Source organism: Acanthopagrus latus, chromosome 9 (assembly GCF_904848185.1).
Source record: "Acanthopagrus latus isolate v.2019 chromosome 9, fAcaLat1.1, whole genome shotgun sequence".
Classification (NCBI taxonomy): Eukaryota; Metazoa; Chordata; class Actinopteri; order Spariformes; family Sparidae; genus Acanthopagrus; species Acanthopagrus latus.
The window spans coordinates 8,575,283-8,601,350 of NC_051047.1; the positions used below are offsets into that span (position 1 = coordinate 8,575,283).

Consider the following 26,068-nt stretch of genomic DNA (forward strand, 5'->3'; position numbering starts at 1 on the left):
AACCAGTGATGTCATAACACCCCTGCCTTATCGATTATCTCTCCGGTCGTCACACTGTCTATACCAGTGTGTACGTGTGATGTTTAATTCGTTATCCTGTCTAAGATGAATGACACCTTAATGACAATGTCACATCAGTAGCCGCCAGTCTGAGACATTTTAAATCTATTTCCTCAAAAGCTGAGCACAAATCTATGCATAAACACAGGGCAGGTGAGTGGCAAGCTCATTTTGCGCCATTTAAGTGAGCCGAGGTGCAAGCTCAGTCATGTTGCAGTGCAGCACAAGAGAGGAGAGGGGCTACAGCAGGATGGATACATTGTTAAATAGATGAATACTTTATCAGCAAGTGATGAGGTGGGCTTGAGTAATAGTTAATCAAGTTTGCTTGAAAATTAAGTAAATTGTATTTTTTGGAGTAGTTTTAATGCAGCATACTTTTACTTGAGTAGATTTCTTGAGAAAAAATCTTTACTTTGACTCCATTACATTTGGAAACAATAATGCTGCTTATGGTTCTACCTTCATACATTCATGCACATTCCCTTGAGAGGCAGGTGGTCAGCTGGTCCAAATGACACAGGCTGCAGTTGTGTGAAGTCAATAGAATGTCACAGAACCTATAGCTGAAGGTGAGCAGTGTGTTTGTTGCTGTAATAAGTTTGACAACATATACATATAGTATATCATGCTTCAAAACTTCTGCTACTGTTGCTGCTTTCTGCCCTGATATTAATAGTCAAGACAAATGGTGTGTGAGTGCCGTGCATTTAACTAGTCATGATCATGATCATTGGTGTAAGCTGATGAAAAGAGATAGAAACGTCTGTACAACCATAAAGAGTCTGTGCTCAGAACACCTCCTCAATGATGCCTGCTATACTCAGTAATGATTTGCAATGCATAAACCTGAAGTGTCGGTAGTGTTTACGTTGTCTACTAAATATTTTAAGCCAAGGTGCCATTATCAAAGATGTCCATCCACCCTGTTCTTATTAAAATGCTGATATGCATCGGTAAAAACTGAAGTCACGTTGTCAAACTCTTTGGTCAATGGTCAATGTAACAGAATGTGGACTAAACCTTAAACCATTTTTCATTGTTATCACACAAAGTGTGTTCATTACATTTTCCAACATCCATGAATGTATTCACTCCACAGAATGCACTTACCATGTACTTTTATTTACACATTTATTATCACTTATTTTTGCACTTTCCTGCTTCTGATTTTTAGAGAGGGAAAACTAGAATACTCACATACTGTACAGTGAGTGATAGTACTAAACGTGGTAGGAATTATTGTTGCAGTAATAAGGACATATAAACAAATTGGAGCATTTTCAATTTATTCTTGGTACTTACAAAGAAGTGAAAGGGTGTTATTAATAGTGTATAATGAAATACAGATCAAAGGTAAAAAGTTAATCATTTGTGTAACACTCCCTGTTTATGCTTTCAGGGTAGGAATTGTTGCCACTCTAGTAGTAGTTGAATGAGTTTATTTTGAGACATGTATGAAGTGTTTACAGACTGTGCGTTTTTGTTAAGTGGCTTCAGTATTGGCAGATACTTGTTAGTTATTAAAAAAAAATATATGTACAATTTCTCCAATCTTCAGACTAAAGATCACAGATAGACAATGGTACAGGGACTCAATCCACATCAAGGGAAAGCTCTAATACCTCAGCAGCAGGAGATCAATCACTGTCACTTCTTACACAGGCACGCTGAAGTGTTTTGGTGTGAAATTGAAAAGTGTGTTTACAATTCTAACCAAAGGGGAAGCTGCAAAATCCAACAAAAATTAAACCATTTTTTTGTGATTTTTGGAAACATCTGTGTGCGTGACTCTCTCAACTAGACTGAGTCATAAACATCACATTTTCATTGAAGTGGTCTGAACCCACTGGAAAATGCATGCCCATTTTCATGTCAAAAGGAGAACCGAAACTGTGCTGCACTGGCTAATCTGCATACAGACAACCACAGCTGTGACATTTTTCTCACCATAGAGCTGCCAAATTAATACAAAGGCAAGAGCACAAACAATGCTCTTAATTATTACACCTACAGTTGCAGTTCCAGCATAAAAAAAACACACAAAAACTATTGAAGTTGCAGTTTTAAATCTAAATGTCTTCACTGATATTCACTTCATTAAGTAAAGCAAAATGTGACTATACTTAAACCTGGATTTTGAATATGATTTTCTGAGACTCTTCAGCTGAACACCATGGATTGGTTGTTTCAAAACTACTCTGGCAGCGATCGTATCTCAAAAGCTTGTGTCTCTTTTGGCCTGAATTCATAGTCACCTCTGTGACAGCTGCAATGAATTCAGCATCACACCACATACAATGAATCCAGTCTAATGACAGACCCCTCTGTGCAGTCTCTCCAATCCTGTGGTGTGAATGAAAGCAATGATTATCCCCCAAAGTGAAGCACCTATCAAACTGGTGTATTACCAGTGTCAGGGTGTGCTAAGTGTATGGCAGTTATTTAAAACACATACAGTTATGTGCACAAGTACAAGTAGGCAGCAGTAATCAGTCCATTTAGATGCAGTGAGCAATACTCTCTGCTTCTCTCGATGCAGAGACAGAGGGTCTTTTTTTGGTTAAATGCCACCATTAACACACAGATAGCGCTGAAGATCTGGTTAAAGGCAGTGCAACATCATTATTGTCACACATCATTTATCACAGAGGCTCAAGCAAACTGACAATCCTAAAGCAGCACTCCACTGCTTTTATATCCCTCTGTCCCTCTTTATATCTGTCTGTCAAATGAGTTTCATGACATGTATTTCTTCTGTGGCCTTCAAAGAAGCTTTCTGAAACCTATGAACTCGTCTCTAGTGATGCCATTATGATTACGTTATATTTGAATAAAATGTGTGTGTGTGTGTGTGTGTATATATATATATATATATATATATATATATATATATATATATATATATATATATTCCAACACAACTTAACCATATATATAAATGAACCTGATTAGGTAATCACCTGCAACATATCTTATTTAATGAGGAAAGGTATAATAACCAGTGCTGTGGTCATCAATATCCTTTTGCAATAGGACCAGCTGGATGGCAAAAACAGTACTAGCAGTACCTCAAAAGTAATTGGAAAAAAAATAGCAATTGACCATACCAAAAGAGTTGAAAAGAAAAGTTTTGAGTGACGAAAAGAAGGGTTCAATTCTGGCTTTACTGGCGGAGGGATACAGTGAGCATCAGGTTGCTTCTGTCCCTAAATTTTCTAAGATGATGGTTCATAATAACATGGTCAAGCAGCTGACATTTGTGAGAACAAAGCTACAGCCCGGCAGAGGGCGAAAACGACTCTCCACTGACTTGGCATGACTGTCAACTCATTTGAATGTCACTCAGCAACCACTGGATGACATAAAGTGACCTACAAAGAGAAAAGCAAATGGCAGCTAGGGTGAAGTGCAGAGCAAGAACGGTTCCAAACAGGCTCCTACAGGCAGCGCTCAAGTAGTGTAAAGCTAGAAAAAAGCCCGTCATCAATGACAAGCGAAGAAGAGCCACGCTGAGGTTTGCAAAAGACCATAAGGGTTGGACCATAGAGGACTGGAGTAAGATGAACTTCTCTGATGAAGTCCAATTTTCACCTGAGCCTCATTGAAAAACCTCTGGAATGTGATCAAAAGGAAGACGGATGGTCACAAGCCATCAAACAAGGCTTACATGCTTGAATTGTTGTGTCAGGAGTGGCACAAAGTCACCCAACAGCAATATGAACAACTGGTGGACAGCATGCCCAGACGCATGAAAGCTGTGATTGACAATCAGGGTTACTCTACCAAATATTGATTTCTGAACTCTGACAATATTTTTATTTGGAATTTGGTAAAAATGTTGTCACAGTGTTTGCTCCTGCTCTTCCTTGTCTTGCTGCCTGAGGCATTCACTTAGCAGTTCATCACTTGGAGCCATCTTCCTGATGTACTAATGGATGTTTGTTGTTTCATCCTGGATAGTGGCTTTGACACTCACTAGTCCTCAGCCTCCTTCTTTCTGCTTACTGGACTCCATGCATTGGCAGGAGTTTCTTTGTCTTGATATCTGTTGCCTCAGTCTCCTCCTTTGTCCATCTTATTATCCCAGCGGGGTGTCTGGTGACTGGCAGGGCGTAGGTGTTGATTGCTTGGACCTTGTTCTTCATGCTCTTGTCATTCAGATGACTTGTCAGGACTAGCCCTACACTATGTAGGCATTTGACTCTGGCTGCTTTCCTTGTGCCCTCCTCATTCAATTGCTGGACCCCAAGGTACCTGTAGCTGTCCATATCTACTATGTTGCCTTCTGGTAGTTCAACCCCCTTCAGTTCTGATTATCTTCCCCCTCTCTGATACCATCCAACCACACTTATCTAGCCTGATGACATTCTCATATCGTTGCTGTAGATCCTGGTGATGTGAATCAGTGAGTAGATGTCTCGCTCGCTCCCAGCATACAGCTTGATGTCTTCCATGTAGAGGAGAAAGCCAATGACTGATCCACTCAAAAAGTGGTATCCATAGCCTGGTCTGTTTGGCCTTGCAACCTCCGGTGACTTATCTTTCAACCAGTAGCTGATGTTTCCTTCCTCTGGTGTTTCTGCCAATTCTGAGACCTGCTCATGAATTGAGACATGTGTCTACCTATCCCAGCCACAATGATGCCTGACAGGAGCTTCCATGTTGTGAAGAAGCAGGTTATAGGCCTGCAGTTGGTTTGGATTGCCCCCTTCTGGGTATCCTTCAAGGTCAGGATTGTCCAGCCTTTAGTTAAACCATTCTGCGTGGGTCCAGTCAGTTAGCAGCTGGTTCCTTTGTGCTTCCAATGTTTGCAACCATTAGATATTGGAGTGCAGTAATGACAACGGTGTGTATGTGCCATTAAATATTAACAGTCACACACATACTGTAGGTAATGTCTCCAGCAGGCCATACTACAGAGAACAGAGAAAGGAATCCCAAGAATCAGCAGAAAGATGTTGAAAGCAGGTGTTTCCTTGAGGAAATACCACGGCAGAAAGAATGTGCTATCCGCAAGCGTCTTGCCTCCACCTCTCAGGAAGAAAAAGCTCCGAAGCTGCTGTTTCAAATTTCAAGGCTTTTCCGCTCAAGCTGCCATCTTCACCAGCCGCATTCATCCATGCCTAAGTGATTTTCTACGTCTGTCCCCTTCAGTTTCTCTCTCTCTCTCTGTCTCTCTCTCCCTTACTCTCCTACCCTGCTTCCTGTCTCCCGTTTCTCACAGACCTCCTCTCTTCTCTCTCCTATTTCCATCCCCTTCACATCGCTTGCTATCTATCGAACCCTCGCCATGAACTCTATCTGAACAATAATTTATCTGCAACGGTTGCGATCTTCAAACCACCGAACCAACTGAGCACACTATGGAAAAGACAGTGAATAAAATACAACCACACATGCAATCACATGCCTTCCAAACACTCAGTTCATGCACAGTCAGTTGAAAGCTTCAAATAACATTGACTTTTGAATTCTAAATTAACATACGAATGCTACGTAGGTTTTTTAATTCTTTTTTTTTCTTGTTCTTGCATGTCTTTGCTTGTCTCATTCTGTTCAAACACAGCATTTCTGCACATATGCAGAAGAAGATTATGCTACACTAATTTATTTATAGAATTAGATTCCCTGGATGGCTGTGATTGTTTCCAGCTCGAACCCAAAACATTTCTATCAACTCCTCAGTGTTGTGAGGTCCAAAAGTAAAATAAAATATTGAAAAAAGATGAATGTTTCCCTTTCCAATTTTTTATCACACTGAAATATTCTGCCTGAAAATAACAACCAAATTCTATTTGCTAGTGTGCAGCTAAACACAACATTTTCAACAGCAATAAACAACTTTTTTGAATCCAACACTGCCAAACCATAATGTTGCAATCAGCCTCAAGACGTGATCATTATTCAAACTGACATGTTGAGTACACAAAGTTTATTTAATAAAGTCCTAACTCATTAAATCAGGTGAGGCACTTTATTCAAATTGAGGATTTTGTTTGAGCATTGTTTTTCTTTCTTCTTTCTCTAGATTGATTACATTACAAAAATTATGATATTATTCCAAAACCCTTGTAAAACAATTCATCTAAAAGAACTTTAATGTAAAAAAAAAAAACCAAAAAAAAACATTGATTAATACATATATTTTCATATTTTTTATGATTTACATTTCTATTCACATTCCTTCATCACTGTGCCATCTTGTGTAAATGTACACTGTAGATCGTCACTGAATGGACAGGGATGGCAGAAAAATGTTGCATTTAAAAGGAATAATTTATGGATCTCATTAATTGTTCTTTTGCGCAGGAAATTTAAAGGGTAATTTAGCGTTCCATTTTGGTGCAGCAATTGGAGATAATTTAAAGGTAGTGCTGGAGGAAATAAAGCTAATTAACTCTCCTAGCACAAGTTAATCTTTGCTGTTTCATTATGTGAGGGGGGCCACTATGTCTGCTCAGCCCTGTTGTTGTGGAATTGGTTTGAGGGCATCAGTTATGGAGCAGCCACAATATGTAATAAACAGCTGATGTATTCAAAGACAACAAACTGGTTCTCTGTGCAGAGCACACTTCCTATAGTCATTACAATATGTTGGTTTTGTTCTGGTTTTGTTACCATACTGATGTTATTGTTCCATTGTTGACTTATGGTGATGTCGACTTGTTGATGTAATCGTCCCCATGTAAGCGGCTGCTCCCTATCTGTCTCAGGTGCCTGATCTAATCAGCAGCTTTCCTCTGCATGGTTGTGAAGGATGTGTATGGCCACTAGAATAACACACAGTTTGCTGCAGCCTACATATCCTCTCTTTACATTTGGAACACGGACGTGGCTGAAAGGCTGTGGATTTCAAATGAAACAGGAAATCAATGCTTCACATTAACCCCTGTTAAATCCACAGAGCCCTGTGACCAGGCAGGTTGTGCTCCCTGTAGTATCGCCCACCACCGCCTACATTATTAAGTTGAATCACTGTGAGACCAACAGAGTACAGCCGGCTTTACCTTTTCTTATTGCCTCATCCTGAAGTACAAGGACACTGCTCGGTATTTCCCAGAAAACTACACCAATGTTCAGAGCAAAATGAATGGAATAATGCTACACTGAACAATGGCTCATACAGCACTGTAAAGCAGATTGATTAAGGCTGCTGCAGCAGTGTAAAATATAGGTCCGAGGGATGCCTCAGAAGACTTGTGCATTACTTTTCTTGATAATTTATCTTAATAACAAATGACCATAGCATACGTACTTTGGAACAATGCAGGCTGTCAGTCAGTTTAAGAACAATGGTAAAGTGACCATTGTGCATTGTTAACTCTGGACATAGTATCTGTCTGAGCAAAGCTACGCCACAATACTGACTTTGCTGAGTGTTGTCTGGCTTAGTCATGGAAGATATAACTTGTCTCTGATCTCATCTTAAGGAATCTTTACAACAGTGTTCTATATTAAATTTTACTTGAATATGAACCCTTCCTACATGTTGAAAACACAATTTGCTAGGTCTTTATTTTCTTTAGTTGTGATTTTCAAGCTGACATAACCAGCCATGTTCCTGGTTTCATGACATTACACCTTAGCTATCAAGCTAAATCAGTGCAAGTTACAGCACCGCTGTTCTTCGATAATGTTGCTAGTGCTAGCATGCAAAGGTTAATGTTGCTAACACTAGCTAACAGTAATGTTGCTGGGCGTATACTGAAGAACTCAGCCATTCTTGTGTTGTTTTCCACAAACTACCACTAACTACCAAGACAGTTGATCGCTGACAAAACACAGATACCCTGTGATACCAACAGTGTTATACCATTGGCTGACAAACCTTGTTAGAAGCTGGAACCAACCATCAGAATTCAGAAAAAAGACATAAACAAAACAATTGTTTTGGACCTGACAAACATTTTAAAATTATTGATTCACAATCATAATTGTGTTTTTAAGGAAAAGAGATATTATTATTCTGCACCGCTCTACAAGCTGTGCAGATGTTTTTTTTTAAATACTTTTTCTCTATATGAATCCAAGGCATTTTTTTTTTTCTAAGGTACTGCTTTGCACCAGCACATTTTCCACACACAGGTTGAACGCTGATATCAACAAAGTCACATAGGACCTCTGCTGTTTCGTTCTTGACTTCGGCTTTGCACAGTTGCCTAAAAGTTAAACATTTATTCATCTGCCTCTTCTAGGGAGAGCAATATCTAAACCTTCAATGCAACATGACTATAAATACCTTTCTTTCTGGATTACTTAACTCAAAATGTGATCCCAACCCTAATTAGTTTCATGATATTTCAAATTAATACAGTATATCACAGCTGCGGCCATGGGTGTTTATGTCCACTGCCTGTAAAGATTAATCAGCGCAGCTTTGCGAAAGGTGACTAATTTGTTTCACCCTTTTCTGGCTAGAAAGCTTCAGGCTGTGTACATCTGTTCAGTTTAATCTTAATTAAGGGTTTGAGCATCACGTACAGAATTCAAAGGCTTTTAAAACTACTTTGATAACGATGGCGTTTAAAGACAAAGTTGCCAAAGTTTGAACAGTTTTGGTTCAAGTAAAAGCTTTCTGTCTGTGCCATGCTGTCTGAGGTCACTACTTTAAGTGAGCAGGATAAGATGATATCATACGCTTGTGCACCAATCAGGGCTGAGCAGTATTTTAATCTGAATCTGATGAAAGTAGTGGGGTTGTTTGCTCATGTTTTGTTAATCTGATAAAACCACACCCACACAGTCCTGATGAAGCAGATTAGTTGAGATTTTGAGCATCAACATCTTGATAAATGATATCTAAGAATGTTCATTTCCTGTGAACTTTATTGTTGCCTCTTCACTCAGTGCTAATTAGTTCTATAGAAAAAGACACAACATTCAGAAACAAGTTTCCAATGTAGAAATGTCTTCATTGCAAATATATTTTCATTTGTAGTCTACGATACAAACAGCTTGTACAGAATGTCGGATTTCTCACCCTAAAAAGATAAACTAGTGTTATTTACATTTTTTGTTTGTCTATTCCCTCGATTTTTCCTTACTGTCATCAATCAACAGCCTCAAGGGTGCATGACTGGGACAACAACTGAAGCACAACTTGGACCCTCGCATTGGGTTTCCAGTGTTGCCTCAGTATCTGTATCTAATATTAGTATTAGGCCTTGCATTTTGGAGGCTCCAAGAAAACAAGCTTCCCCTGACCAGAATGGCCACTAATGAAGCATACAGTGCACTGTAATAAGTCTCGACACATCGACCTACAGCTTGTTCTATTGAGAGAGCTCTCCCAGCCGTGGCTTACACTGTTGCAGACGAACAGTGTCCCTTAATCTCACTCAGGCATATAAATGTGCACATACAATACATAGATATGAGCACAAGCACACATATCAGGGCAAAATCCTAACATGCACTGACAAGCAGTAGTGCAACCTGCATGTGCGTATATTGGTATGTCTTGAAATGTGGGGAGCTATTCTCTAGGGGCTTGTGAGGGGTGGTGACAACAAGACACTGAGGCATTGTTTTACAACTTAAACTCTGTGAATTCAGTCTTTTCCTGTCATGCCATTGTAAAGCTATACTGTACAAAAGTAATCCCTCACAATCATAATTTATGACCCAGTAGAAATGTGTGGTGTGTCAGTGTCTACAGAGACCCTGCCCTCTGCCTGTATTTTCATATTTTCTCAGTATTTTGCTCTGTTTGAGAGCTTTCTGTGTCCATATGGCGGTGGGTGTATAGCCCCCAGCCAATAACAGTATGCCAGGTGTGAGGTTGGGATTCGATAAAAATGAATTGACCATATTACAATGCAGTCTGCGTCTCTCTCTTGTGCTCTTGGTCTTTTATGTATGAAGAGCTGCAGGTCTATGTATCTGTTTGACCGAGGGCTGGGTCACACACATACACGCAGGCAGAGCAGAGAGGTAAACAGCAGACTCGATGACGCTACACTTGTATTCACACATAATTACAAAGGATCTGCAGGAACTGTGTGGGTGTGATTTGTTGGGAAAGTAACCTCTGTCAGACAATCAGAAAATAACATTTTATTTATCATATTCACTGCTTTGTTCTCACTAATCAACTACCTCTCTTCATTCACGCTCTTGCTTGCTTAACCACCACTGTGCCGTCTCTCTCTGTCTGAACCATTGAGCTGGGACGAGGGGTCAACTTTGAATGGAGTGTCTCCCAAGAGCAACCAACAAATCCTGCACAAGACATGGATTTAAATAAAAAACACCTGTTTTGATGTGTTATTGGTCACATAATTTAGGACTTCTTTTTGTACTCCTCTGTTTCCACTCTCTATAGTGCATCATAATCTTTGCATTTCGACTCTGGACAGCATGGCAACATGGCCAATGCTAGCTGACTTGCATGATCAATTCCAACTTGCCCTATTGAAAGTAATTCCTGAAGACCTCTCTCCATTTGTCACCTGGTTTGTGTACATCTAGCCCCTGTTTACTTCTGTTGCCACATAGCCCACACCACATCATCCTCTGACAACATGACCCTCTCCATAGCCTAGTTCATTCACTCAAAACAGTTAGAAGCACACCAGATTATCATTATTACTATAATTGCATACATTTTTTTTTTTTTTTTTGAAAACTTTCAAAAGTTCACTTAAAATTCACTTGCCATTTTATGGAAACATGGCTATCGCTCCTTTTCCCTTTATTTTCATCTCCCTCACTAGTTTTTCCTCTCCCTCACTTGACTATAGGTTTTGTAGTCTTTTAATGGATATCATGATGGGTTGTAGTCTTTGTTCTATAGTTTGATGACGCTACCTTTCATAATATTACAACATTCATGTTTAGGATATTGTTTCACAGAGTAAATGCAATGCATGGCTGCTTCTCATTTTGCGGCTTGTTTAAAGATACTATCAGATTTATGTCTCCAGCCCTCTTAAGGATGGATTAAGAGATGCGAAACACTGGAAATGGCCTATTTTACACCAAGAGGTGAGGGGGAGTACAGGCCTGCTGCAGTAACCATGGCAACAGGAGCGGATGGGAAGACCAGGTACCTCGTCCGAAGCAGGGCAAATTGGACGTTCCGCGACACTTCTTCACACTGCTCTCCAGAGACAAGGAGCAGGACAGAGGATGCTCACACTTCTTCCCAGCCCATCCCTCCTTGCAGTCACACCTGCCACAATTACACTGGCCATGACCTACCGAGAGGAAAAAGATAAGAGGTGGAGGAAGCACAGAGGTGAAACAAAGTGGAGGCTTTGTAGAAGGAAAATTCAACTAAGCCCACTGAGGGGGAAAAAACACCACTGAGTGATGTGGACACACCAGGCAGCGTGGGGAGTTGAGTAGGTTATGAAGCAAGAAAGTAAAAATGGAAGCTTCTGTGTGTGTGTGTGTGTGTGTGTGTGTGTGTGTGTGTGTGTGTGTGTGTGTGTGTGTGTGTGTGTGTGTGTGTGTGTGTGTGTGTGTGTGTGTGTGTGTGTGTGTGTGTGTGAAGACTGATGAAGAGGAATTTAAAGGTCCTCAGAAACATCGACTGAACAAACTTTGACTGTCTATCTTGCTTTAAGCTCCTGGTTGACCATCTTTGATTAAAACTGGTCCAGAGGACAAACAGAGAGGAACTGATGGAGAAAGATGAGATTCAAAATGTTAAAAGAAGTGAACTGTGCTTGCATTTTCTGCTGCAGTGAACTACACATGAAGGTTGTTAACTGCGTCTGTGCTAGATTGCTAAAATATTTTCTGGTACATAAATTAGTAGTTGTGGGCACAATGGTACCATCCATCATATGTTGTTCATTAATTCTTGGAGAAACAGTGAAAGGTCATTCCCAGCCCTCTACATTTTATTGTTAAGTTATATGGAAAGTTTCTTTTTTACAACTGCAGAGTTGCACCGGAGTAGAATCAGATGGGAAGCCGTTGTTGGTGTGTTCAGTGCAAGAAACTGGAGGGTGAACAATATTAAATGGTAAACAAAATGATATACCAGTAGCTGTATATTACATAGGTCAGTTCACTTCATAGCAATACTTTAGCATTTTGAAAACTGTGCTCATGCTAACTTCCTTACAGAGACTTACATGAGGAAAACTTACCAATATCGGATTCACTGTACACCAATGAGCCATTAGCTTGTTAGCTCAGCTTAACATAAAGACGCTGAAGAAACAGCTTGCTTTGCTCTGAGACCTACCATCTCCTCTACAGCCAATCAACTCACACATATTATGTTTGATTAAACTGTAAAAAGTATAAATGACAACTTGCTTAACTATTTCTTGGCCAACCATCAGAGACCACAAGACATTACTGGTCGTAGTCCATTAAAGTTTCACTTTTCTAAGCAAATGTTGTAACCTTTGGAAAGAGTCATGCTAGTCTAGCTGCTTCCCTCCTGTTTCCAGTCTTTGTGCTAAGCTAACTGGCATCTGGCTGCAGGCGTGTATTACAAAGACAAACACAAGAGTGCTGTTGATCTCCTCATCTCTTGTTAAGAAAGCAAACAGGCATATATCCAAAACACTGAGCCAGATTTTCAAGGGAAATCTAGGTGTCTGTAAATGTTGCATAGTTGCATACATGTACAGTATTTCTATAATCTGAAAACCTCATGCTGACCTGAGCAGAAATCATCCGTGTATCGGTCGTAGGTTGCATGACAGTTCCTCTCGTCGCACTCGCAGGTGTCTCCATGTATATCTCCCCAGTCGCCAGAGGGATCTACATCGTAACAGTTGCATTCTCCACACACACAGGTCCCTGACAAACACAACCACACAAACACACATACTGTAAATTCACATTGAATTGTAAGGCTGTTTTCTTTTTTCAGCTGTACAGTCCAAATAAAACAACAATGAGAACAGAGAAAAAACGAATGAGATTATTAACAGGGGGCCAATCTTCTCCCACAGATGTGGGTGGTGGGTGGCAGGATATACTTTTCTAGTCAGCGGAGGCTACATACAACAGGATAAATACAAGTTCTCCTCCTGTGTCATTCTTCTCCTTTAATCTACGTATCTGTCTGTTTCTCTCCCTCTCTCTCTTGTTTGTTTTACATCTTAGCCCAGGCGTCAGCTGAGCAGCAGCAGCTAGTGGAAATCCCATTTTCTCTTATCAGCAGTGACAGAGCACAGGGAACCCCAGGGGAGCCAGGCCAGCTGGCAAGTCCATGGGCTGTGGCTGGCGCGTGTCTGGCCCTTGGCCCTTGGTTCGGTCTCCCTCACCACCTCATAACCCTGGAGCCTCGGATTTATGGAGACATGCACTTTTATGTCTGCCACAAATGTCACAGCCTGGCTTCACCGGAGCAGATTACAGCACCTGTACCAGTTACTGCTCAGAAACATTCTATAAAGGCTTTCTACAGTCTGTAAAATGGAACCAGAGCCACTTTAGAGAATGCATTAACGATTTGTATATTTAGAGACTGTTTTTGCCCGCCATCATCACACAAAAGGGAACATTACCTCTCTGTGTGCCTTGTGCAACCATATGATCTCAGTCTCAGACTGTTTTCATACAAAAAAAAAAAAAAATTAGTACAGATACACGTGTTTGGCCTCCAGCACTGTGTGACTGTTGTCATTTTGACAGTACGCCAGTTAGTTTATTATTAGCCCAACTGTGGAGACTAGTTGAACCTAACAGACGGGGGGTCGGCAGCCTGTTGGAACAGAGTAAGAGAGTAATCCATTGTGCACTGTCAGTGAAATCGTTCACTCATCCATTTCAGAGCATGAGCAGAGCAGGAGACAAAGGTTAGCGTTGAGCGCAGCAGGAGAGAGAGAGAGAGGGAGGACATTTTACAGTCTTCTACAAAACACTTCACATCTCTACATCTATACAGGATGATGAAATCAAATCAAGCCGCCTTTATGTAATCATCATCGTTGATCCACCTCCTATAATCACCAGGAATTATCTTCACAATGCTTTAAAGGAGGATTAATTTGGAGCAAAATGGCAGCATGTCATATAGGGATGGGAGTTAAGAATCAAATTGCCTTGCTGGTACGCTGCTTGAGGACAATCTGCCCCCCAAAATAATGACCAATTTCATCACAGTCACAATCAACAACCTAATTTGCGATCTTTTCTTTCTCAAATTTGAAATACCCTTTTGTTTATAGCCAGACTGGAAATAGCCCTGGAAATTCTCCTTTCTCCCTATCCTTAAAGCTCCTGTGAGTAGGATTTAGGGGATGGAATGTAATTTTCATAATTATTTTCTCATTAATGCATAATCACCACAATCGTATAACTGTCTAGATTTCTTACCTTAGAATGAGCCTTTTACTGTACATATACGGAAGGAGTGGGCACATGCCATGGAGTCCACCATGTTGCACCACCAGGTTTCTACAGAAGTCCTGAATGGACAAACCAAACACTCACTCTAGAGAGCACCTTTTAATGTTTTGTGTTTTTAGCGGCCTTCGGAGTGGAGGCTGAGACGAGGGCTGCTCAGTTGGTTTCAATCTCCAACCACACTGCTCAGTGCCAGTAAAGCCTTCACACTGGACCTTAAGCCCTTGCATTGGCACAAGCTCCTAACCCGCCATGCCCCTAGCTGTAACTCACGTTGCATTATAAACTAATCAGTGAGGTTATGTATAGTTTAGGAACAGGGCATTCAATACCTTGACCTCTACACTTTGTCCAAAAAGCGGATTGTGCATGCCTTCTAGATCTATCACACTCAAAAGTTATCAGATGACCCACCCCTACTGGCAGCCTTGTTATACTTGTTGTTTTTGCCTTGAATAGACATAACTAAATGTCCAAAGAATGTTTTGTTTCATCAATTCTTAAAAGTTACAAACCTCAACTTTCCAAACCTTTCAGACTTCCTGTACATGCTGTATCCTTTTTCTTAGCTAAGCTTTTGCTCACCAGAGAGAGTAATTAAACTATATCAAAGCTAATAATCTTTTCTCCCACATGGATCAAAAACCAATCAATAAAGGAATCCATAGACAATTCAATTGATAGTTGCTTTTGAAAAAATTGGGAAACACTGTCAAGCTTATTGAACAAGCAGAAATAATGTGTCATGGTTGATTTTCACATAAAAACCAGTGGCAATAAATCATTTCAAACTGGTGCGGACTCACTTTTAATTGCACTCATATTTCCTATATTCCCCTCTCTTGTTACTCTCGGGATTGTCTTTGCATGGCCTTTAAAGAAGAGTACAATGGGATACTCCGCCATGTACACTGTGAATGGTTGTTCATGTTGTGTCAGCTGTGCACTTAACCATAAATCATAGGGGGCTCCATCCATGTAGCCTACCATTTAGTCCTACCACTTAGCCAGCCCTCAGCCAGTCTGCTGTAATTAATTTAAGGGGGAGCTTTAGTGAAATCCCTCAGGATCACTTGAGTTGTGCTAGTGAGGCTCTTTCTCTGACTGCCTGTCCACCAATCTCGGATGATTTTCGGTGGAATTTGTATGATGATTTCTTGAACCGGTCTCTGCATTTTTATCTGTACTTTTCCCACTGTCTTCATTGCTTTTCATCTTCTTGATGTCAAGGACGACCCATCTCTGGTAGATCACAGAAGTCACACTGAACTGGTCAGACATACTGGAAACTAATGTATTTACATCTAGATTGAATATCCTTTCCCTTCATTTCCATCAGTTCTTCCAAGACAGCCTGTTTTCCTCCTCTAACAACTCCAGATAACAGACAGGAAATGAACCTGAATGTTTGTTTCCTGTTTCTCAGCAGCATAATTTAATTAGAATCATCACCATTGGGATGGATTCTAATGAGCTGTGTAGCTGTACGGTCAAGCTGTAAGGTGTTGTGTGAATTAGTAATCATAAATATCTGCATCTGGATTTGGAAAAACATGTTTTCAATATTTTTTATTATATTTTGCATTTATTTTCTTATTTTGATTTCCATTAACGATAATATCACATTCAAAATTGACATCATAATTCAACCAACTATCATGAAATAACCATACAAGATGGGATCCCAGACTGCTCTGGTTGTGTGTTGTATGCTGGCTTTGAAGTGGGTAAACAGACCTCTGTTGCTGCAGATTTTGCCATCTGGAGACGTGCATCTCTTCTTGCTTTCCCACGGGCTGATGTCACACAGGAATTCACATCTGTCTCCATGCCAACCAGCAGCACAGTAACAGTTTCCACAGTAACACTGGCCATGGCCTGGAAGCAGATCCGAGAGTGATGAGTTCACCTCAGCGTTAAACAGATTTCACCTTGTTACTCATTTACATTTTCAGGTATTAGGATTTGAAGAGGATTGTACAATTGCTACAAATGGTGATTATGTTCTATTTGTGCCAAACAGTATCAGAAAAGGTGACCTTTTCAAAAACACAGTGTACTAATATCCAACATTTGACATTTGTCATGACTGCTTTTAAGTGGTAATGTTAGAATTTGTTTTTCAAAATGAACTTGTGAATGGCTAATTAACCCTGACGAACAGGCTCAGAATCAACTGCAGAACACAGGGGTGAGTATAACACTGTTAAATTCAGTTGGCTGAGAACAACTCAAATTACATTTAACTCCCAATTAACCTTCATGGACACATGGGGCTACTGTGTTTTATTATGTTTAGTTAGAAAATGTACTTCAGGAAGAGCATCGTGCTCATCTACAGATTGTTTTCTGTTGTACAAATAAGGGGAGAACCAAAAAATTACAATAAATACAAAAAAATGTGTACACATTTTGTAAATATTTTTGTTTTAGGTGGAACCTTGGAAATGGACTAAAACATAATTTTTTTATCATTATCTTTTTGAGGAACTGAACATTACCTGTATGAGAGACTGGGTAAAAGTCCAGTCAATTCCTAGATGTGCTTGGCAAGCTTGGTAGCTAACAAGATGACATATACTTTTTGGATTTCCTTGAAAGATTTTGTGTTTTTAAAAAAAAACAAACAAAAAAAAACAATGATGGTTATATAGCATTATGTGAGATTTGGCCCCCCTCACAATTTCTGAGTGCATCACCACTGTGGAAAATACAAACCCCCTGTCTGTAACAGTTTGGCGTATTGTAGGTGCTATGTCATGACAATGTTATAGGAGTTAACATAATAATTGCTGAGCTAAGACTGGACACTGGACAGTTGCTGTTCAGGGGAGAGGTTAAGCGAATGGTCAGTTGACATCAGTTATCACAAACTCTTAATAAAAACAGAAAAATAAACTTTGTCAGTTTTCCTTCAAAAAGAGAAAGTTTGTATGACAGCTGCTGGCACTGAATAAGTCAACTGAGACAGAATGACACCATATGTTCAACTAAGGTGTCTGTTCTGCTTTGGGTGAAGAGTGAAGGGGTGAGACGGGGTCTGCGGGGCATACCTCCACACACCTCTCCGGTGTCCTCGTCCAGACACTCGCTGTCGTCACACTCACAGAAACGTCCAGTCACCAGACCCCTGTTGTCCTCATTGTCACACATGCAGCTACCGCAGTGGCAGGTGCCTATTGAAGATAACAGCTTTAGGGACAGTTTTTTTTGTAGTGCTATTTATTCATCTAGATTGCTCTGGTTTAAGTTGCCAAGTTTTGGAGATAACAGGCAGTAGAGATGTCTTCCTTCTCTAGAATATAACGCTACTAGATGGCATTAAGGAAATACATTTGAAAAAACTCACCAGCAATGTCTCTTTCCAGAAATCAAAACAATCCACAGACCCTGTTGTGTGTGGTGCCATGTCGGAACTATTTTCTATCGCTGCTGCTGAGGTTGTCAAACATATCTTTTGGTGCTCTGAGCACCAAAATTGTCCAGGGATGACAGACATCTCTGCAGCCAGTATCTGTAAAAACTCAGCAACTGTGTTTTTGATTCTGGGGTGAACTGTCACTTTGAGTTTATTTGCTGAAAAAGGGTCAAGTTTGTTTGTGTGTATATGTTTGCATTATGTGGTCAGTCATGGGTGGAAGGATGTACGGGTGTATGTTTTGATGCAGTGAACTCTGAGACCAAGAGCCCAGCTGGTTAGCAGATGTGCATTGGAGGCGCAGTCAACATGTGGCAACAGAGCTAGACTGGTGTCTGAAGGTGGTTGGGTTATATTTGTGTGTGTGTGTGTGTGTGTGTGTGTGTGTGTGTGTGTGTGTGTGTACACGCTGACAAGCGGACACCCACATTTGTGTTCATCCTTCATTTAGCTGGGGGCCAGTGGTGGGGTTGGGCCTCGGTAGGTGAGGGGTTGTCATCCCAGACATCTGCTCACAGTGTGCGTCCTCATTGTACCAATAATCAATCAAGTGTCCACAGACATAAACACACAAACCTGGACTTTGTGCTTCACATGAGGTCTGGCTTATGAGATTTAAGATGAAATTGAATTATCAATACGTACTTACAGTATTGTTAACTCAAGAGGTCACTCTTCCCAATGATGCTGATTCATGCATGGATTTATTTAATGTACCTGCGTTAGCGGAAAAGAGATTGTTTACACTGATAGAGCACAAGTATCTGCCTCAGCTGTAAGAACTGAACTGAAAGGGGTTATCAAGTTGTAACCAATGGCTTTATTATGGTTAATACAAGTGTAAATCCACTGTGACTTCGCCACTTAATTTGCGGACTGCCATTCTAAACACTCGAGCTGTGCATCTCAGCCACCATCAATCCTACTCTCGAACAAGAGGGTAGAATTGCAGAGGATATGCAATGCTACCTGATTGGATGTGACTGAGATCCTGGGGACCCGCTGTGGTAGCGACTTGTCAATCAAAAGGTAGCCACGCATCATTTACTAAAAGAAATCATGCTGTAGAGAAGAAGACTTGATAGATACCATAAAAGTATTATGTTTACTGAGCTTTTAGCTTTTAGCTTTTAGTAAGAAGGCAGGTTCCCCTTCACTTCGTCTGTATTTTTGGCTGGTAGCAGTTATTGAAAAGGACAAACTCATTGTAACACATAAGCTACAGTATCCAATGATTAGAAATCAGTGCTGTGCAGCAGATTTCACAACCTGGCAACATATGACTTTTCTTTATAGATGGCTTATTACTGGGTTTTAAAGCATTTTGGGAGAGCCATTAGTTACAACTTTATTTTACGTTCATGGAGAATATCTCAACGGTTGGAAAGTGGTACCAAAGCAAAATATTAAAAGTTAAATAAATTTCATATCATTGTTTTGTGGTAACTGTGTCTTTATGTGTCTTTGAATATGCGGTGCCTGTAGATTAAATTCTAAGTGCACTCTTTAAGACTGATTCTGTGTATACATGAGCGTGTGTGTGTGTGTGATCACAGTACCTCTGTTGGAGCACACCACCCCCTGTGGATTTTTGCACAGCTCCTTGCTCTTCTTGTTGGGGAGGTTACACTCCTCCTGGAACTGGCAGGCATCTCCGGACCAGCCTTCGTCACACTCACACGTCCCACAGTCACAGAAGCCGCGGTCTGAGGGGAAACACACCACACGCTGTTTTTCGATGCTGAAAAGCATACCCTCTGCCAGCGCTGCATATCACTCTATAAACAAAAGTAACACGGTGTTATCTTAAAACCAACGTGATGGCATTGCTTTATCAGGAGAGTGTATGAATTAGCGTTTTGGGATTCATTCGTCTTCCTTGACTCCTAATTATTATAAGGAACCCGTTGTACTCCCAATTGTCTTTGTTTTAATGGATGTTAAATATCATACATGTCTCTGGAGGTGCATAAAGGCTCGTCTAAGCAACCAGGCAGGGAGTACAGTTTTGTCTTTTATATCTTTTCAGTCTTATTTGCAGTACAACCCCTTTTTTGTTGTAAAATTTCAGGATGATATATTAATTTCTCCATCCATCACTCAGTAGGAGCTTTGCAGTGTTCAGAGGACCCACGCAGGCAGCCTGGCGTCACTATTTCTCATTGTTCTGATGGCCGTAGTGAGCATTATGAAAAACAGGAGGGATCATGTGATGCAAATGGAGGGCTGTTGACAAGTTATTATAAATGTTGCTCCCACTGCATTGAGCAGCACGGGCCTTGTATGTCACACTCAATCATTCTCCTGACTCGTTCATCATGTAAATGCGGTGTCCTTTTCAAGGGCTGTCCATCAGTCATTAAAAACAGGCAAGTCTCCTGTCTCTGCTCATTATCGATACGTCTCAGGGGACGCTTAGGGAAAGGTTCAAGGGAGGGAGGAATGTGGAAAGTGCACTTCGAAAGGAAGCGGCAGCCCCAGGTACAATACAATCTTGGGGAAAATAAACTGGTTAGAGAGGAATTTCAAGGTTGAATGTAACTGTTCATTGAAGTTTGTGAAATTGTTGCACAATTTGATGTGTACATGGGTAGCAATGTTAAATTGCTTTTCTGACTCGCAGCACAACTCTTTCGCGTCTGCACCATGTTTCTATGAGTGAATGAAAGATTCCATTTACGAATCCAGTCTGGGGTTGAGGTTTATGCCTCGACAGCACTGCAAACACAAGGGAGACGAAGAACAGAAATAGGTTGAGAGAACAGATTAGGATGCTTGGGCACCAAATTACTATTTCTGATATTTAATTCATATTGGTTTAGGTTAGGAAAAGATGATTCCAGTTTTGTGTTATCAAAAATCAGATAATGCGATATTGATGAAATCTGATCATAGGATTCATGTACATGGACACCAATTCCCCATTGCAAGCTTTTCACAAAACATTTTGTCACATTAATTTTTGGAGGTATTTCACAACTCAACTGCTGTGATACTGGGTCGAATTGCTGACATACAAACTGTGAAAATGTAGAGGCAGAGAATAGAAATAGAAATGGAATGTGCTTTCTGCTGGCTGTCAGAGTACTTGAATCTTTTTCCACAAACTCTGTAAAAATATAAAGTTATTTAAAAACAATAGAACATTATTCAAAATTCCATATTATTACAATGTGGTCACATATAGGTCAGCCATGATCTTTAAAAGCAGTGGGCACTCTCTTGTGTGCTGCCTGCTCTAAAACATCACAACTAAAGCTGTTTCTAAAGTCATTTGTTATTCTTGAATATTTCTATTGTAGACCACAGCCACTGTACATTTGCTACTACAGTATGTTATTGCTCTTTGCTTGTTATTTGATTTTACACAGTCAACACAGACTCGTGGAGATAATCAGAATAAGATTATATGTGTGGACATTTCTTCTCGGATTCATCATTTTGTTTGCGGGCGGGGAACTACCGCACAATCGCTGAAAAGCCAGAATTAGATTAAGGTCTCTCCAATTTAATTCAGCAGAATATTACAAAGTCGCTACCACCCACTAGCCCACATTAATCTCCACTTGGTAATCACTCTGACACATAAAACAGCCCCTCTTTGTCTGCTGGGCAAAACTTTATGTGTGTGGGAAGGTGGCTGTCTGTCGACGGTTTATCTTTCCTGGTGCTTCCTGAGCAGCAATTCTCTGTGACATGGGGGTGTCGGGGTCCGTCCCACACTCCAGCGACGGACACATGCGCTCAGCCAATCGGGGTCCAGCCGGCGCCCGGATACATCCAATGGGGTCGCGAAGAGAGGTTGCGTCCGCGCCAGCATCGATGACAGTAATAACAGGTGATGGCGCGTTACCATGATTAATTGTCCTTGACGAGGTGATGGTGAGTCATGCAGCAAGCTAATTTCAGGTTTAGAATTTAACTTGCTCCGGCTTAATGATAAACAAAGTGTGATGCTGAGAGAGATTAAAAACGGAAATAGGTTTGTATGGAACATAATAATTCATCGGTTTTGACTGATTACTGGTTAAATATGTGTAGCGGAAATCATTTCCTCTCCGTGAGCAGAAAACATTTATCTCACTTACGTCTGAGGCAATCTTGGGCCTATTCTGAGATTTCAGCCACACTCAAATGTAAGACGTGCATTACATATTGCAAATCTGAAAAAAAAAAAAAAAAAAAAAAAAAAAATGTCTCCATGCTCATTTATTACTTGCAATTGATTTTTCATTTCCAAATGACATTTCCCCACTTACTTTGTTTAGATCCTGTTCTTCATAACATGGCACTCATTTCAGTGAGTAATTATTCCTCCTCGCTTTCCTCCCTCTGTGGCTTACGGAGCGTGAAACGGCAGCTAGTCAGATCGTGTTCAGTGGGAAAAGATCTGGGAGACACCTGTCTCAGGTAATAACTCATTCTCTGTGCCTCAAAACGAGGAACTTGCACTTTTCATCCCTCCGTTATTTTCTGTACATTTCTTGGGGCATCTATTTGTCAACTTCCCCCCAAAGATGTTTTATTCAAACCTTCTACAGGAACGATCGCAGCAACGCAAGAACCACTTGCTGCAGCAAAATAAGGTGTTTGGTGGCTGTTAGTGGTGCCAATCAAAATAGCCTTTTACTAGTGGACTTGGATACACTTGAGTGGCTTTTTCTCCTTGTGGCCCACGCTGGAATCATTAGGTGACTCACTGCACAGGCACACTGCCCAGCAAAGCTCAGAATATCTAAGTGAGAGCACATCAAAATATGTACTAGGAAAAAAAAAGGAGAAAAAAAATCACAGAGATGAACAATTTAACGGGCTGTAATGGCTCAAGTACTGCATTCCACTGCGGGTCCCTATTTTCTGTTTTTTTTCTCCCTCTCTTGTGGAAATCAACAGAAATGATGTACTAAACCTATTAGTTTGGTCAGGCTGCCATTCGCGAGTTGTTTTCCCATGTCTGTATCATCTGTCTATATCCATATTGGAAGCAACATCATAAGCTTATGTAATACTGACAGAACGTGGATCTAAAGGGGTTTGCTTTGGAACGACACCGGACCAACAGACTTCTTCCAGCATGTGCTGCTGACATCAAACCCCAATGTGTTTGGGTTCTCCTCTGGCTCTGGTGGGGGGGGGGGGGGGGGGGGAAGAGAGGCAGGGGCCTGTGCCAGGAAACCCCGTAGCCTTGGACAGAGAGGCAGAGAGGCTAAAATGTGTTCTTAGAAAAACCCCAAAACAACCATCAATCAGGGGGGAAAATGGGTTTAGGCTGTGACTGTGCCACCATTTTAACTGCTCCTCTGAGGTCAGGTGAGAGGAGACCAGTACGATAAAGTCTGCCAGAATCATTACGTTACAGACCGTTTTGGGCTGCAGACATACCTGGCTTTCTGCCTCGATCCACATCAGTGGCTGGAGGGGTGGTACAAGAGAGAACTGTTGACTCGAGTGTGATCAAACACTTCATGTGCCATTACACTAAGTGTTGTTAAAAGAAAAAATAAATTAGAAAATTAAATAAATCATTAAGTTCCAATGAAGACTGAACTCAAAGGGTGATTGCTGGCTGAGGGGTTGAATCTTGATATAATGGTCTATCGCAACCCAATATTGTCACAGTAATTACTGACAAGTGTTGTAATTACAAGTGTTTTCTTTTTTCTTCTTTTTTTTTTTTCATGGTGACAATGCCAGCCTGCAGAGCCCCGGACCACCCTCTGGGTTTCTGACGATAGAAAAAGGCCATAAATCGCAGAGCAGCACAGCCTGTCTGAAAAAAACAGAGAAAAAACACTTTGCTCGGCTCAGCTCAGACAGGAAGAGAGAGAGAGAGAGAGAGAGAGAGAGAGAGAGAGAGAGAGAGGGAGGGAGAGACAGCAAGAGTGAGGCGGGAGAGAGAGGATTCACGTGGCTCATCAATGAGCGGAAAAACAGGGAAGGCTGTGAAGGAGAGAATAGAAACATTGCCACGTCGGCCCTCATCAGTGACCACAGGGAGTGACATGATTACAAAAATGACCGCAAGAGCTTGGTTTTAATACTCCTCCAAACACTCAGAAACAGGGTTAAGTGCTCAGAGGTCTTGTTTATCGTGTACTGTCGGTTACTTCTTTTGAGAGGGAGATGTAAACACGGTCAGAAACGGAGGAGCGCGATGACAGGAAGGCTTTGCACAGTTGGTGACCAGATGTTAGTCCAGGTCATCATCCCAGCGCTCCACTACAAGATGGGATGGACCAGGGGGAGGAAAAACATGCGAGTGACAGCATCAGCGCCTGTGTGTTTAAAATCCACACCAGCTCTGCTAAACTAAAACTTCAGTACTCCCTCTTACTACACAGGCATTATATTTGGATGCAAATGATGTATTTACAGCATCATTATGGAACATTCCATGGTACAAATGGTGTGCAATAGCACTGGCAGCTTTTCTTGCCATGGCTCAAGTAACATTCTAGCCATAGTGGAGCTTTTTAAAGGGGGCTCAATGTAATAATTTGAATGTATTGTATTACACTTATGTATTGGCCATATGTGAGTGGATTTTAACAAACTATGCAATGTGAGACCTTCCCTGTCTCTACCAGACGTCCATACAAGCCTGTTGACAATTTGTTGAAGTACTTCAGTGCTGCTGTTGATTTCATTGTGAAGTATTTTCCGTGACTTTACGCACTTTCGTGAGTGCCACGTCTCAGCGGCTCACTCCACTCGGCTAACAGAGAGAGAGCAACAGTAGCTAACATTAACTTAGTTTAAAAAAGGGGTCTGCTAACATAAACTAATGACCGGCTTCCACCGCAGCACATAAGTTCAACAGACTTTAAGAAGTATAACAGATTTTGAATCTTATCTTTAATATTTTTTGCCATGCTGTCTTTGTCTTGCTGCCCAAACAATTCAGTGCACCACTTTTGTAGTTGTACCATCATGCACGCAGTAGCATGATGAAGTGGGGGGCTAATTTACCAGTGTTAAAACCCCATGTGAAATTCTGATATTGATTTCTCTCAACACACAAACACAGAATCATTCTAAATGATGAGATACTTTATATGTAGAGGATCACAGCAAAAAGAAAGGAAGACATTTTGAACTGACAAGCCTGTGTGTGCCTATTCTCGAGACAAGAAAGCAGTACAAATGTAACAAAAAAAAAAAAATGACAAGGAGACCTACTGTATTCATCCTCCTCTCATCATTCCTCTGGATAGCAGGGACATTTCAGAAGATACTGGCATAATACCTGTATCCCAGCATGCACTGGGCAAGAACACCCTGGGGGGTTAACTATATTCATCTTTGTGAACACACATATAGTATATAAATGTAGAGTTTCCAGTTCAGTTGGCTTACATACGCCCAATGGAAACCCACTCAACAAAAGGAAAGACGATACACACTCCCCATGAAAATGAATCAGACCTTATTTCAAAGCGAGGGCACTCCTCACAGTTAAAAATTGAATTTTTTTCCTCTTTTTTTTTTTTTTACTCATGGGTTTTACTCAACCGGACAAGATATGTTATCAACACAGATTTTCCAAAATATGTTAATCAGATCTAAATTTAAAAACGTATCATCCTCATCTTCTTCATCCAGCTTGACTTGTTGCTCTAACTGAGAGGATCTGAGGGAGCCCGTGTTTGCCTGGTGAATGCCATCCAAGCTAAGAGACCATTCCAATGCCAGGAAAGCTAATGTTTTTGGAAAGCAAAAACACACAGTTTATCCCTAAGGAGAAAAAATCTATTGGATCTTATCAGCGGGGCAGTTGTGAGAGGCAGAGATAAGGGAGCTGCGGGGAGAGAAATTGGCTGCCAGTGTCAGACAGCAGACCGTGCATGCTGCATGGGCCATTGAGCAACTGGGGGGAGGTTGTGTGTGTGTGCGTGTGTGTGTGTGCATGTGTGTGTGTGCCTTTTCTTATCAATATGCTTTGAATATTATCCTGGGCCCTTTATGCACACATGCACATGAATGTGATAGCATGCAGTTGGTTGTGTATATCTGTGCGCATGAATGTTACACTAGGAGAGCCTGATCCTGCGTGTGTGTGTGTGTGTCCGGCATGTCTTGGTGTGAAAACCCATCCCTCTTCTGATACATCTCGGTTCCATTTGCAGTCTGTGTACCAGTGAGTGAAACCCCATTATCAGGCTGAAGCAGGGCCTTCTCGCTCCAGACTGCTGAACCATAATGAGCTCCTCACAGCAGCCAACTTGTCTCCCCAAATAAATCACCCTACCCCTCACGTGCACGCACACA

General features: G+C 41.0%; 1 protein-coding gene across 2 annotated transcripts in view; it reads right to left on the reverse strand.

Moving 5' to 3' along the window:
• itgbl1 (integrin, beta-like 1) overlaps positions 1 to 26,068 on the reverse strand; it is a 51,950-nt gene that overhangs the window by 18,823 nt on the left and 7,059 nt on the right. For both annotated transcript variants that reach the window (XR_005076890.1, XM_037109429.1), the window contains exons 3-7: positions 19,360 to 19,506; positions 17,436 to 17,558; positions 16,120 to 16,260; positions 12,688 to 12,828; positions 11,115 to 11,261 (exon numbers count right to left, since the gene is read on the reverse strand). Coding sequence is in view for 1 of the 2 variants with exons in the window: in XM_037109429.1 (XP_036965324.1) it covers positions 11,115 to 11,261; positions 12,688 to 12,828; positions 16,120 to 16,260; positions 17,436 to 17,558; positions 19,360 to 19,506 (699 nt within the window). In the remaining variant the exon portion in view is untranslated. The remainder of the gene's footprint in view (positions 1 to 11,114; positions 11,262 to 12,687; positions 12,829 to 16,119; positions 16,261 to 17,435; positions 17,559 to 19,359; positions 19,507 to 26,068) is intronic.